The 16,016-nt window shown below is 47.9% G+C and overlaps 1 protein-coding gene across 3 annotated transcripts in view; it reads left to right on the forward strand.

Annotated features, from left to right (window-relative positions):
- Positions 1-16,016, forward strand: part of SHISA6 (shisa family member 6) — a 258,296-nt gene that overhangs the window by 17,393 nt on the left and 224,887 nt on the right. For all 3 annotated transcript variants that reach the window (XM_007455004.1, XM_007455006.1, XM_007455005.1), the window contains exon 3: positions 6,233-6,393. In XM_007455004.1, coding sequence (XP_007455066.1) covers positions 6,233-6,393 — 161 coding nt within the window. The remainder of the gene's footprint in view (positions 1-6,232; positions 6,394-16,016) is intronic.

Raw genomic sequence — 16,016 nt, forward strand, 5'->3', positions numbered from 1 at the left:
TCTCATCGTCTGTATCTCTCTCTGCTGTGTCGTCTCTGCACCTCTCCCTCGGCCTCTCTCTGCCTCTGAGTCTCTGACTCCCTTCCCATCTGTTTGGCTCCCTTTCTGTCCATCTCTTCCCTCCCTTTGTTTCCTTTCCCTCTCCTTCTGTCTCCACCTCTGTCCCTCTGTCGCTCCCTTTGTCTCGGTTTGTCACTGTCTGTCCCTCTCTCTCCCCCCACGTCCGACCCCAAAGGGGTCTCTGTCCCTTTCTTTGACCCTGAGAGCTGCAGCCACTGTCTCACAAAATCTGCTTCCCACTTCCTCAATGACCAGTTTTCTTTCCTACGGTGAGAAAGTAGCTCAGGCCTTAACCCATTTCCTCCGGCGTCTCCAAATTAATTAGGTGAGATTGGGATCGCACATTTCAGAATTAGAATAATACCTATCCAGCACCCTGGAGAGAAGGGGATGGAAGGTGGAGAGGAATGGGGGTGAGGAGGGGAGGTCACTGAGCTGAAGAGCTGAGGGAAGGGTGTGTGAGCTGAAAGAGGGGGACCCAGCACCATCTGGGAACGAGGCCCACCTTTCTGGCTGCCAGAGGGCACTGGGAAAAGGGGGCTTTCGGAGCATGGTGCTCAGGCGGCCAGGATCACACATCCCTGGCTACTGTCCTCCTCATTGGGACCACACAGGGCAGGGTCCCTGCCCCCAGCTGGCCTGAATCTTCAGCACATCCATCCCCTTTGGCTGTGCAGCCCAGCTCAGCCCTGCCAACAGGGCACTTGGAGAGGGTACCACGCAAGTCATTACCTTTAGGAGGAGACAGCTTGGCTGTAACCCAGTTAAAACTCCTTCACCAGCAGCAAGCCAGAGGCAAGCAGAGATGCTCTGGGGAGCCTGATGGTCTCCAAAAAGCTGTCTTCCCTCTTACATCTCATCTCTCAGGGCCTGCATCCTGCAGGGCTTCTCAGGAGATGGGCCCTGAGAGTCCCCTTCTCCCAGGCCCCCCACTCCGGGAGTGCTGATCTCAGTTTGAAAATCTCTTCTCTGCTGGGTCCTCCTTGGCCAATAAGCCTGGAGCGAATCTCCTGTGAGTTTGCCATTTACACTGTCCACGTGGACAAAAGGGACGAAAGCCCTGCAAGGATGGAAATCTTCACTCCTTTCTCTGTTTTTTTCTTTCTTTTAAATTAATTTTTATTGGAGTATAGTTGATTTACAGTGTTGTGTTAGTTCCTTCTGTACGGCACAGTGACTCAGCTGTACGTATACATATATCCCCTCTTCTTCCCATTTAGGTCACCACAGAGCATAAGAGTTCCCCGTGCTATACAGAGGTTCTCATTAGTTATCTCATTTTACTCATAGCATCAGTAGTGTAAATGTGTCAATCCCGGTCTCCCAGTTCCTCCCACCACCACTTCCCCCTTGGTATCCATACGTTTGATCTCCACGTCTGTGTCTCTATTTCTGCTCTGCAAATAAGATCATCTATAATGTTTTTCTAGATTCCACATATATGTGTTAATATATGATATTTGCTTTTCTCTTTCTGACTTACTTCACTGTGTATGGCAGTCTCTAGGTCCATCCGCATCCCTACAAATGATCCATTTTCATTCCTTTCTATGGCTGAGTAATATTCCATTGTATATATGTACCACATCTTCTTTATCCATTCCTCTGTTGATGGACATTTAGGTTGCTTCCATGTCCTGGCTACTGTAAATAGTCCTGCAATGAACATTGGGGTGCATGTGTCTTTCTGAGTTCTGTTTTTCTCTGGGTATATGCTCGGGAGTGGGATTGCTGGATCATATGGTAGTTCTATTTTTAGTTTTTTAAGGAACCTCCATACTGTTCTCCATAGTGGCTGGACTAATTTACGTTCCCACCAACAGTGCAAGAGGGTTCCCTTTTCTCCACACCCTCTCCAGCATTTATTGTTTGTGGATTTTTTGATGATGGCCATTCTGACCAGTGTGAGGTCGTACCTCATTGTAGTTTTGAATTTCATTTCTCTAATATTTAGTGATGTTGAGCATCTTTTCATGTGTTTGTTGGCCGTCCTTTCTCTCTTTGAATAATGGCTGAGCAATGTGCCAAGACCCGGGGATACACTGATGGCCCAGACACCCAAGATCCCCTGACTTCAAATGTTCATCTCAGGGTCTCCAGCCCTAGTTGTCCCAGAGCCCAGCCTAGTGCCCGACCTTGGTACACATCTCTGGAACTAGATTGCACTGAGCATTAATCAAAGACCCACTTCACGTAGTGCTATGTAGATGCAGATCTGAGTTTCTCAGCCTCGCCACTGTCGGCATTTTGGGTGGGATGATTCTTTGCTGTAGGGGGCTGTCCTGTGCATTGTAGGATGTTTAGCAGCACCCCTGGCCTCTACCCACCAGTTTGCCAATAGCACGTCCCACCCCAGTTGTGTGACAACCAAAAATGTCTCCAGCCATTGCCAACTGTCCCCTGAGGGGCAAAATCATTGTCGTTGATGTAGGTTTAGTACTGACCTTCCAAAGGTGTGGTCTTAACCACATGACTCCGTTTTCTTTCGTAGATACCCGAGAGGTCTTTGTAAGAACGTGAGAGGCAAGAAAAAGAATATAAACTTTCTTTTTGTAGTAGCAGCTTTATCCGGCTGTGATTCACCTACCATAAAATTCATCCTTAAATTTTAAATTGTCCAATTCAGTGATTTTTATACATTCGCAGAGTTGTCCAACTATCACCGCTAGCTGATTTTAGAACATTTTCATCATCCTCAAGAGAAAACCTGTACCTATTAGCAATCATTCTTCATTTGCCCCTCCCCCAGCCCCTGGTAACCACCAATCTACTTTCTGTTGCTGTGGATCTGCCTAATCTGGATATTTTATATACATAGAATCATAACGTGGTCTTTCATGACTGGATTCTTTCACTTAGCATGTTTTCAAGGTCCGTTCATGTTGTAGCACGTATCAGAACATCATTGCTCTTTTAAGGCTAAATAATAGTACATTGTGTGAATACGGTACATTTTGTTTATCCGTTCTTCAGTTGATGGACATTTGGGTTATTTCCACCTTTTGGCTGTTGTTAATAATGCTGCTATGGAGAATTCCCTGGCAGTCCAGTGGTTAGGACTCAGCGCTTTCACTGCTCGGGCTCTGGGTTCAATCCCTGGTCGGCGACCTAGGATCCTGCAAGCCATGCAGTGTGCGCAAAAAATAAAATAAAATAAAAAACAGAAATAAAACATTTCACTGATGTATTATAATAAATAAATAAAATAAAATATGCACAAGCCAACTTGAATGGGCCTCTGTTAAAAAAAAGATAATGCTGCTATGAATTTTCATATACAAGTTTTGTGTAGGCGCATGTTTTCATTTCTGTTGCGCATATACCTAGGAGTATTTTAATTGTTACGCCATGTAGTAACTCTGTTTAGTATTTTGAGGAACTGCCAGACTGTTTACCAAAGGGTCTGCACCGTTTCACATTCCCACCAGTAGTTTATAAAAGCTCCAATTTCTCCACGTCCTTGCCAACATTTGGTATTTTCTTTTTGGTTATAGCTATCCTGGTGGGTGTAAAGGGTTATCTCATTGTGTTTTCGATTTGTATTTTCCTGATGACTAGTGATGTTGAGCTACTTTTCATGTGTACCTTTTCTGGAGAAATGTCTGATTATATCTTGTCCATTTTAAAATTGGGTTGTTTGTTTTTTATTGTTGAATTTTAAGAGTTCTTTATATATTCTGGATGCAAATCTCTTAGCAGAAATATGATTTGCAAATATTTTCTCCCATTCTGTGGGTGTCTTTCATTTTCATGCTGCTCTGATGCAGAAACGTTTTTAGTTTTGATGAAGCCTAGTTTACCTGTTTTTTCCTTTCATTCCTTGTGCTTTTGGCGTCATATCTAAGAAACCATTGCCAAATCCGAGGTCACAAAGATTTACTTCTCAATTTTTTCTAAGAGTTTATAGTTTTAGCTCTAAATATTTAGGTCTGTGATCCATTTTGAGAATCCAAATTATTCTTTTGCATGGGGATATCCATTTGTTGAAGGAACTTCTTTCCCCATGATCATGACACCCTTGTTAAAAATCAGTTGAACATAGCTGTATGGGTTTATTTCTGGACTCTTCAATTTGATTCCATTGGTCTGTATTTCTGTTATAGCTTTATTTTTATTTTTATGTTTGGCCGCATTGGGTCTTTGTTGTGGTGCATGGGCTTCTCACTGCAGTGGATTCTCTTGTTGCGGAGCATGGGCTCTAGGCGCGTGGGCTTCAGTAGTTGTGGCTTGCGTGCTCTAGAGCGCAGGCTCAGTAGTTGTGGCGCACGGGCTTTGTTGTTCCGCGGCATGTGGGATCTTCCCGAACCAGGGCTTGAACCCGTGTACCCTGCGTCAGCAGGTGGATTCTTAACCACTGTGCCACCAGGGAAGCTCTCTGTTATAACTTTTAAGTCACTGTTTCCTTACCATAGAAAGACGGTAGGAAAGTGCCTTTGATAAACAGAAGGGTGAAGGAATCAAGGTAACCTGCGTGGATGTGTGGTTAAAAAGTATATAAAATATCGATCACATTTTGGAATTAAAAGGGATCTTAGAGGTCATGTTAGTTTAAACCCTTTGTTTTGCTGATGGGGGATAAAAAGATTAACTTTCGACTTCAGAGGTTAACAAATCTGCCTAAAGATTTACGACTCATCAGTGGCAGAGCTGGGCAGAGCTGGGATTAGAACCCAAATCTCTTGATTTGGTAGGGCAATGTTTTTTCTTATTCTAGGCCCCAGGTCTGCCTGGACTTCCTTTACCAAACTAGTGAGGTTCTGTCTTCCCCTCCCTCACTTCTTGGTCCACAGAAGTGAATGGGGTGGTGGCTTGTGTCTGCTTTTTCCCTTAGAGCCTGAGAAAAAGAAAGCCAGCGCGAGGAAAGCATTTGGAAAATCTGAAGATTGCTATATAAATGCCACTAAATGATAAGATTACCAGCTTGATGGTCCTCTCCCAGGAAGGTTCAGCATGTCAGGGGCGGCATAATGAAAGGAAACTCTCCACTCCCAGACACGTTTTAAACTGCTGAGGTTGCTTGTTACTTTTCGATGGAGGCAGGGTGTAGGGAGCTGGAATTCCAGGGGAGTGAAGCCTCAAAGTGGGCTGGGTGTAGCCAGGTCTCAGGTGGGCCGGGCTGGCTGGGAAAGGTCTGGGGCGTGGTGCCTCGCCCACCCCTCAGGGACCCAGGTAGATGGAAGGGTTCCTCCTGGCTCGTGCACTCAGAATCGGGCGCCTGGCCCTGAAATGACAATGTCCGTTGGTGGTCCCTTGTGGCTCCTCAGAACATACCTGCGTGTCTGTTTCCCACTGACATTGGTATCACCTGTCCCACCCACAGAGGGAGTCCTGTTCCAAACCAGGTCGGGGAGCGATTTCCCCTAAATGCTGAGCCCCTAGAGGGCAGGAATTGTGTTCTCTTTACCTCTGTCTCTGCTGTGACTAATGCATGCTGAGTCCTCAGTAAACATATGGTTGGCTGTTGAAGAGAGGCGTTGGGTGAATAGGAGCTGCTCTTGGGGTACATGGGGCCCTTGCAGAGGGCATGGACCTCTCCAGCTACAGCAGCATCTCTGTGCCTCTCTCTTTCCTCCCTGCGTTTGTGATTGCTTCTTCCTCTAAGCTTCAGCTGCATTCACTGTCTGCACCATCCCTGTGTTCTGATATTCATCATTTTATCTGTATGTTCTGTCTTTGCAGCTAAATCACACCTTTCTTTGACAAGGGGAGCTCTCTTTTGTACTTATTTGGGTCACCCGTGTAGAGTACATGCTCCTCGGTGTGTGTCTTTCCATGGGGAAGTTGGTCCCCCTGATATTAGTCACCTGCCACTGAACTTGAGGCCAGTGGTGGCCGCCCTTCACTGAAGTGGCATTCCACGGGCCAGTTGCTGTCGTATCTGCTGGGCATACGGGCTTATTTGGGGAGCCATCGTTTTGAAAGGGCTCAGAGTTGATTGGTGTGAAATGAATGAAAGAAGGAAACCTTAATCACAGCCTTTTAGTGCCTGTGCCCCCAGGCATGGCAGCCTCTCCCCTGTATCCCCACTGAGACCAGCACCAGGTGATGCTGTGACTGTAACTGAATACTGGGTCTCCGTCCATCAAAGGGCCGATGATAAGTAGCCCAGCTTCCTTTGTGGTTGCACTCACCAGCTCGGTGGATCTCACTGTGTGGTCTCCTCCTCTTTCAGGGCTCTGGCTGACATCTTAAGACAACAGGGACCAATCCCCATAGCACACTGTGAAAGAGAAACTATCTCGGCTATCGATAGCTCTCCCAAAGAGAACACGCCGGTCAGATCATCCTCGAAAAACCACTACACTCCCGTGCGCACGGCCAAGCAGACTCCAGGTAAGTGAGAGCTGATCACCTAGCATCTTTGCTGAGGCTGGTGAGAAGTTTCGGTGGTGTTTCTGCTTCAGCTGGGCAGGAGCCGGTCCTGGAGCCCTGGGCAGGTGGCTTGCGGAAGAGTCTGGGGACTGTTCCCCTGCGGAGAGAGTGGCGTGGGAGACTGCCGCCGGTGAGTGTCCAGACTGGAGCAGAGCGGTTGGTTTAGGGCGTCTGTGATTTAGTGAATGTCTGCATAATCCTCATCCCTGAAAGGAGCTTGCAGTAGCCTTGGTGGTGGAGTATGGTCACCCTCTTGCTCACATGGTGGGAAGGTAGATATCTGACAAGAAGTGGCTGCACTCAGACGTAGAGATGGATGAACTGTCGGAATCTCAGAGGGACTTCCTGAGAGTAAGGATTATGTTCAAAGGGCACTTCCTGAGGGTAAGGATTACGTCTGTGTTGTAGGGTTACTCTTTTCTGTGCTCTGTGGATTCTCTGGATATATGATGAGTTGCCATGAGATAGTAATATACCTTTTGCTCTTTTACTTGGTCTTTACTGTAACCCATATGGAACAATAAACAAAGCAAGGAAATAATGGTAAATAATATAACCTCAGATTTATTGGGATCTTGTGCTGTGCCAAGGGTTATGCTGAACAGTTTACGTGTATTGTCTTACTTATTTTTCACAGCAATCTTAGAAGTGCTTGTATTATCTTCTTTTTATATGTGGAACAGAAAGGCTCAGTAATTTTCCCAAGCACATACGGTTGGTAAGAAAGCAAGCCGGCAGTCAAACTGAGGCATGTAGGTAACAACGGTCAGGTCTAGAAACCCTAGTGTCCTAATCCAGTTTGGGACATGAATCCAAAGTATCTGGGTGGATGGTCTCCTTATAAGTGCAGGTGGGGAGCTCATCTCTTACTGTGAGCATTACCAGTCTACTACTGACCCCAGTCTCAGACACAGCTTCTGCTTTGATACTTGGATTTGAAATCTTCACATCTGTCACTCTATAGCTTTTCAAAGGATGGGCTATATGGTCTGAACTAAACCTGCAATAAAGATATGCAGCCACTAGGTGGCAATAGATGTGTCCCAAATTCAAACTAGCAGATGTGCTGTTGAAACCAAATTGGTTTTCCATTCATTCTTTAATTTTCTTAAATTTATTAAATCAGAAATCACATACTTGCCTTTAAGGTAATAAGAGTTAAGTCATTTGAGACTCTGATAAAAGTTAAGGACATTTGCCTCCCCCGAATATATACATATGAATATATATATCCATCCAACATTTTGCATAGGATTTAAGGGGATTCATAGACCCTTCTGAAGTTAAAAATCCCTGATTTAAAAGTAAGGATGAGAGATCCACCTTTTCAAAAAGTCTAAGATGCATTTTTAGCCTGAATATCATAGATGTTTAAAATGTAAGCAATAGAAGAAGTGGGCAAAAACCCTGAGACCAGTAGTTGTCTCCCTCACTGCATAGTAGAATCACCTGGGGAAGCTCTTAAAAATGCTGATGATGCTGGTGCCTGGGCCTCGCAAATTAACCAGAATTTCTAGGGATGCCGCTGGCAGCAGTATTTTTAAAGATCACTTGAAAGTGATTCTAACATGCAAGACAGAATAAAGAACCACTCGTCCAGATGGATTCCTTTATTTTATGAAGGAAGACACTGAAAGGTTTTGCCAGTAGTTCTCAAACTCGGCTGCACATTGGAATCACCTGGGGAGCTTTAAAAATTAAGGGTACCTGGGCCCCACCCCCAGAGATCATAGTTTAACTGATGTGGGGGCGTGGCCTGAGCAGGAGGTGATTTTAATATGGAGCAGAGTTTGGGAATCACTGGGCTGTGGAAATTGCAGAAAGGTGCCATTCTAACCAATGTTTTGAAGTCAGGATCCTCTAGAACGTTGTCTGTAATTCTGGAACTTCAGGTCACTCTGGTACCCAAAGTACCCCTGAGAGCTTACCTTCATCCCTCTCTCTTCCAATTTTCTCTGTCTTATTCACAGAACAGCTGGTTCCTAGCCACTGAGTCCAGACTGATGAAGTAGATGGTCTAGATTTGCCCTTAAATGCCTTTCACAGGGAGGGAAGATTTGTCATTTCTTCTGGTTCCTATATACATCCTCTCCTCTGTTAATCTGAGAAGAGAAGCTTGAAGTTAAATGATTCACTCCTGTGTTTTGAGAAATCCCTCCTATGTATTTCTCAAATTGGAACTCTTTACTTGGCTTTTAGAGATGGGAATTGTTCCCTGGCCCAGAAAGCATTCTCAGTGGTGATGTTTATATTTAAAAGCAATTTCATAACTATCTGCAACATCTACAGCTTGTAATGGACACAGCTGCTTTTCTGAATAGCTGATCCTTTGCCACAGGAGACTGCATTTTAAGCAGAAGTCTAAACAGAACTTTGTATAGGTGTTCAAAGTGGTGATTTACTGTGATTTTTGCCACTGGCCAAATCCACAGATCACCGATCATAGGAGGATGGTGGCAAGAGTCTTGTAGAGGGATCTTGAGGACAGAAATCCCAGGAGGCATCATAGCATATGAGTAGTTTGCTACTCAAAATACTGTCCAAGGACCAGCCACATCAGCCGTTTGTGAGAAATGCAGAATCTCAGGCTCCATCTCACCCGATGAAGGAGAACCTGCATTTTCATGAGATCAAGTAAAATTTGAGAAGCCCTGGAAAAACATGGGCTCTGACATATGCATCTCAGTTTGTTTTCTGACCCCGTCACATGCTATGTATGTGACCTGGACAAGTTTCTTTGTCTTTCTAAGTTTCCTCATCTGCCCTTGAGACTAAAAGTACCTGCTGTGTGGAGTTGTTTAATAAGTTAAACCAAGGAGAGCACTTAAAATAGGTCCTTAATGTAACAAACCTCAATTTTAGCCATGGCTGGGTTATGGAGTTTTGCCCAACTCACGGCAAACAAATCAAATTAGTGAGAGAAATAAAGGCACTGGTATCCTTAGACTAGGCAGGGTCCATGAGGTCGTGTCTGGGATGGAAGCCCCTGGCCCCAAGCCTTCTGTGCTTGGCCCCTGCCTGCGGCACATCCTCTGAGGATGAAAGGGCTTGTAGGGCTTTATGGGGCTCTTGCAAGTCAAAAGCATACCAAACCGAAACCAAACAAACAAACAAAAAAATATATTTTTTGTTTGGTTTATGGAACGGAGTGAGGGTCCTGTCTTAATAAAAACAATGGTACCATGAGTATGTGGTACCCACTATGTGCTGAGTAGTCTGTTAGGTACTTTATTTACAATACACAGTGGATCCTGTAGCATTTCTTAGGTATAGGATCTCCTGTTTCCACATTAGCAGAAAATTCCTCTTTCCTTCTATAAGAGTCCTTTACCCTAACCTAACTCTTTCAGAAATCCCTTTCCAACTTTAAAAGGAGCCTCAATACTGGACATTTACTTTGGACCCAGAAAATCAGTGAAGCCCATTTCCATCTCCCACCCCGCAAATCTGGCTGCCTCTAGACCCTCACTACTCAAAGTGTGGCCTATGGACCAGTAGCGACTGCATGCCATGAGAGCTGGTTAGAAATGCAGACTCTTGGGCCCTTCCCCAGACCTATTGATTCAGAATCTGCATTTTAACAAGATCTTTAGGTGATCTGTACACACATCAAGGTTGAAGCAGATCCCTTTAGCACAGCGAGCCTCAGCCCTGACTGCGCATTGGAATGACGTAGGATATTCTGAAAATACTAATGCCTGGCCCTTGTCCCAAAGATTCTGATTTAATTGGTCTGGGCTAGAACCTAGGCATTAGCATTTTTCAAAAACTTCCCACACGGTTCCATTGTTCAGCAAACTGAGAACCAGAGCTAGAGGGAGATTATCAAATAAGGCAGACATCCTCGAGGACTGTGGAGTTTGAGTTCACATCAAGACTAGTTCACATCAAGACTTGAGTTCACATCAAGATAGAGCTTGGCTGGTCCTTCTTACTGGGCTGCAGGGTTAAGTCCTCTCCATGGCAGGTGGGCAGGATGGAGCAGAGGGTCTGGGCTCATCTGAGAGAGGGATGGGGTCAGTCTGCAACTATGAATGGGGACACCTGGGCAGAAGCAGGCACAAGCAGACATATGGTTGGCCCTCCATCCACGGATTCAACCACCCTGGATCCTTTACTATGTTTACCGCCCGCAGTTGGTTGAATCCTCGGATGTGGAATCTGCAGATACAGAGGGCTAACTGTAAGACTTGCGCATCCGTGGAATTTGCTATCCGTGGCAGTTCCTAGAACCAACCCGGTGGATACCAAGTGCCGACTATCAGAATTGGTTAGCAGGCCAAGCAGAGCCAGGCATCAGGAAACGTATCACGTCTGCAGTTGCAGGTCCCCTGAGCCCAGGACCTCAGAGGCTCGCGGTGGGCTTCATAGATGGGAAGGAGTGGGGACCTCGCGTGTTCACCTGGCCTGACTCACTCCTAAAGAGCCTGTCTTGGGGCAGCTGGGGGGAGAGTGGTGTACCCATCCCTTGCTGTAGCAATGACTTCGTGTATTAAGTTTCCAGAGCCTTGATATCCAACTTCCCATGATCAAGAGTGGCGTCTGCTGGAGGAAGTAAGTACTTATGCCCCAGCTACACACCACTGTGAGTTGTGTACCCGGGCCGTCAGTCATCTGCCTGCTGTCAAAGCCGCGTGCGTTAACAGCAGACCGAGGGAGCCAAGGGGCACGATTCCAAGCTTCGCGGAGACCAAGAATGAAGGCTGGACAGTTGACGGAGGGGCTCTCAGTCACGGCGCTGCATGGCCCGGCCCCTCACTGCTCTGTTGAGCTCAGCTCCTATTACCTTCTGCCTTTCTCTCTGGGATCCAGACGCCAGACCCTCCTCACGGCGCGCGTGTTGTCGCCTCGGGGTATTTCCCCTTCTGTTTTGTGGCCGGAAACTTTCCAGCACCAGATATTTGTGCTATGAAAGTTGATGCTCAGGTGGTACCACCTTTCCTAACCTCCTCATCTGCTCCTGTCCCCTGCTTTATTTTCTTCCGAGCCCCTACGCCATCTAACATCATATATTGGTAAGTTCACTGGTTTATTGTCTCTGTCCCTGCTGGAATGTAAGCTCCATGTAGGCAAGGGTTTTGTCTTTTTATTCGCTGTGGCATCTCAGATCCAAGAACATTGCCTGGAAGATCATCGTAATTGCTCAATGACTATTTGCAGGGAATGACAAGATGGTCCTTCACTTGGATGGATGTAGGAGCCGGCCTCTAGGTGTTCGTTACCTACCTGAGTACTGCAGAGCTCTCATCAAGGTTGTGTGCCCCTCTGCTGCCCTCTCTGCAAATTTAGCAAGGAGTTGGTCACGTTGACAGCCCAGTGGGCTGGTCATCCAGTGGAGAGCTGAGCTGGGAGGCCCTAGTTTCCAGTGCCCAGGCTTCTCCCCAAGCCCCACGGCTTCTCTCCTCCCATCTGGGGCCAACCCAGGACTCCAAGGCTCAGTGTGGCCAGAGGCTGGGAGCTTTGCTTCCCTGGCTGGGCTCAAGAGAGGCCGACACCCGGGGGCCCTGCCCATTCTGTTCACTCTGCCAAGAAAGACTTCTTTACAGAGGTCTTAGAAGCGCAGGTAGCTCTGAGTTCATCTTCCCAGGAACAGGTTTAAGGTTTAAGGCTGCAGGTAAAGCCCGACAGCCTGGACCACGCACCTGAACTCTGGGAAACTTCTGGTCAACCTCAGCCCCTAATGGGCAATGGGACTTTTCTTTGCTCAGTCATCCCCAGGGGAACAGGACTGTCGTATCCTAGAAGAGGCTGAGCTGATTGCCCCATGAGACTTCAGAGCTCTAAGGGGATGGTGAGATCAGCTGACCGAACCTGCCCTTGGCCTCGAAGGAAGCTGAGGCACACGGAGGTCACCCAGGTGGGAGGTGGTCGGGCCAGGCCTCCACACCCGGGCTCCAGTGTTGGAGATGGAATGCGGTGTGTGCAGCTCGACAGACCTGGGTGGGACTCTTGGCTCTGGGACGTGAGAATGGCTAGCACCTTCCTCACGGGGCCATTGAAGGAGTTGGATGGAAGGGCCCCCGTGTTTTAAGTGCTCGGCCCCGGCTTGGCTCCGAGCCCAGGCTTGGTAGCCGTCTTCATCTCCATCATCACCATGACCATCCTCTCTGTCCTCAGCTGCCTCTTCTCCATCTCTCTTGGCCATCCTCCGTCACTCCTGAGTTTTCTCTTGGCAGTAATTTCTTCCCCAAACTGTACCTGTTGTTTGGACACTGTCCCCGTGGACTGCTATTGGCCTTTTCCAAGTGGAGTCTCCTTATTCTCTGCCCAGATGTTACATCACCTCCCTTCCCTCTACCCCATGCCCTGTTCCTGCAGCCATTGGTCCCAGCAGATCTCTGCCCGGGGATGATGTAGGGTGGATGGAAGGCTGACCACAGCAACCATGTGGGGCAGTCGCTGTTACTGTCGCCTCCTTGCAGGGTCCAGAAAACCCAGGAAGTTCACTGAGTCAAGGCTGGTAGGAGAGAAGAGCTATCACTAATGCCTGATAACAGAGTAACACTGACTGGTGCTTATAATATAGTTAATATGAAGTACCATTGTATGTGTGTCACTGACATTGTATGTGTGTTACCGACATTGCATCGTTGAATCAGCACAGCTCTGTGAAGTGCTATCGTTATCACTCCCATTTTACAGATGGGAAGATTGAGGACAGGGGAATAGGAGGACTTGCCCAAGGTCACATCCGTAGTCATTGGTAGGGGGAGGATTAGAACCCAAGCCTGGGCTTCAGGCTGTATGCTGTGGGGCCTCTTCTGTTGCTGGATGGCAACAGCCAAGAATGAAAAGCAATTTAGGTGGTGGATAAAAGCAGAGACTGTGGAACCAGACTGTCTGGTTTGAATCCAGACTCTGCCTTTATTTGCCCATCTGTAAAATGGGGTTAATAATTGTGTTCCCCTCCTAGGGCTGCTGTGGGGATTAAGTGGGTGTTAATGTAAAGTGATCAGGCAGCATTTGACAGAGGAAAACACTGTTTTAAGACTGCACTCTCTCCTGTTGGGCACCAGGCCACATGTGGCTGTTGAGTGCTTGAAATGTGTCTCAGAGCCTCACAAGATTTCAGAGTTGGTGTGAAAAAAAAGAATGTAAAATAGCTCCATAATTTTTTATATTGATTGCATTTGAAATGATAATGTTTTGGATTTATCAGGTTAAATAGAATCTATTATTAAATTAATTTCATCTGTTTCTTTTCATTTTTTTTTTTAACGTGACGACTCAGGAGTGTGAAATTACCTATGTGGGTCACAGCTGTGCTTTGCATCCCGTTGACTTGGGTCAGAGCTGGTTTAACTGTTAAGGGTGTGGAGCGTCTACTTGAGTTCAAGTTTCAGTCTTGAGCAAAAATCCTCACCATTTGGGGAGCTTACACTGTAACGGAGGAGACATAAAGCAAACAAGTACATAACTTGAGAGGGTGCGAAACGCTCAGGACGCAAGCGGGCAGCTGATGGGTCAGAGGAAGGCTGGGAGAGGAAGGCACTTTTGAAAACAAGTTTTGTTTGATTGAAAGTATAGTTGATCTCCAGTGCTGTGATGACTCCTGCTGTCCAGCAAAGTGCTTCAGGTATACACATACGTACATTCTTTTTCATCTTCTTTTCCATTATGGTTTATCCCAGGTTATGGGATCGAGTTCCCTGTGCTCTACAGTAGGACCTTGTGCTTTATCCATCCTATATATGATAGTTTGCATCTGCTAACCCCAACCTCCCTGTCCATCCCTCCGCCACCCCCTGCCCTGGGCACTTCTGATAGTCTGGTCCTAGGAGGGGGCATTTGAGCTGGTACCCAGCTGACGAGGAGGAGCCAGCCTTGGAGAGAGCTGGAGGAAGAACATTCCAGGCAGAGGGACCGGCACGTGCAAAGGCCCTGAGGCATGAGCAAACCTGGCCTGTTCAAGGAACAGAAAGCAGACACAGATAGAGTGGCAGGTGTGTGATGAGAACAGAGGGGTAGACACAGGCCAGCCACGCAGGGTTCTGGAGGCCAGGGTAGAGTGTGGATGTTGTTTAACTATGCTGGTCTGACGTCTGGTTTAATAAGACAACCTTGGTTGCCGAGTAGTGGACGTGGGCTCTGTTGAGAAGCAGGATAGATAACCAGTTAGCATTTCTAATAGCAAGAAGGGTTAATGAGAGAACTTTCTCTACCTTCTTCTTCCACAAGAAGATACCCTCCTGGTAAAGAAGGCAAGATGCAGCAGCAGTAGCCTGTGAGTTTCAGAATCAGACAGGCCAAGGCCCGCATCCCACCTGAGCTTGGACAAGCTGATAGACCTTAGTCCAGGGCTCTTCAGCAGGGCTTGGCGAACTTTTTCTGAAAAGGGCCAGATTGTAAATGTTTTAGACTCTGTGGCCGTAAGATCTCCGTTGCAACTACTCGGTTGTGCCACAGTGATACGTGAAAGAGTGGGCACCGCTGTGTTCCCATAAAACGCTGTTTACAGTAATAGACGGTGGGCCGGATTGGGCCCGTGGCTGTAGTGTGTCGACCCCAGTTCTTAATTTCTCTCTGAAAGCCACAGGCACCTTCCAGGGGACCTCTGCTTCCATGTGACATGTGAATAGGGACACATCCCTCACCAGGATGCCGTGGGGGAGTCAGTGGCCCTAAAGAGGGTTGATGAATTACCATGTCCTGGCGGAGACCAGGGTCCTCAGCTTGACCTTCTTGGTGGTTTTATCTGCCACCCAGGTGATGATGTAGAAAGCGTGCTTTCTGTATTACAAGTGATGCATTGCTTGCAGGGGTGGCCAGCACCCCCATAATGACAGACTCAGGGTTCTAAAAGTCTCTCTGGGTGTGGACAGCCCCAGGTTACGTCTGCTGATGGCATCTCCTCCTTCCACTTTGTCTCAGATCCCGTTTACTTCTGGTCCTCAGACAACCTGCTCCCTTGATCCACGGCCCCCCCCGCCCCCCATCTCTACCAGCTCAGTTCCTCTAGGTGTCAGCGTGCTCCCCCCACCTTAACGCAGGCGGGGAGCCCTCTTTCCGTTTCACACCCTCCCGCCTGCTGCTTCTCTCCTTGACAGCTGAGCTTTGCAAAACAGTTGTCTACACCCGCTGCCTCTGCTTCCGCTTCTCCCGCCCACCCCTCGGCCCCAGCACTCTGGCTTCCATCCCCTTCCCCGCAGCTCGGCGGGCGGCCCTGGGGGTCCGGGGAGCAGGCTCTGCTGGGCTCTGCTGCTAGAATGGGCCTCTCACCCCTCTTCCACCAAAGCCAAAGCTCTGGCCACCCAGACCCACTCGGTTCCTAGGGGGCGAGTTTTCTCTGCTTCCCAGGCTACACACGATGCTCTGCTCTTCACTCTGTCTGGAACATTCTTTCTGTCCACTCTCAACCTCCCTGTTCCTCGTTCTCTCCCAGGTCTTGGCTTCCCTTTCACGGCCCCTGACTCCTGGCTGGGTTAGCGGCCCTGCCCGCCCCCCACCCCCAGCGCCCGTCACTGCAGAGTCGGGGGAGTGGGTGCAGGGCGTCGGCCCCGGTTTGGACCTCTGTGCTACGCGGTCCCCCTAGGACACGTCCACCGTCAGCCCATCTCAGGACCTGGCACACGCAAGCTGTGAAC

Source organism: Lipotes vexillifer, unplaced genomic scaffold, assembly GCF_000442215.2.
Source record: "Lipotes vexillifer unplaced genomic scaffold, Lipotes_vexillifer_v1.1 scaffold1233, whole genome shotgun sequence".
NCBI classification, from domain to species: domain Eukaryota; kingdom Metazoa; phylum Chordata; class Mammalia; order Artiodactyla; family Lipotidae; genus Lipotes; species Lipotes vexillifer.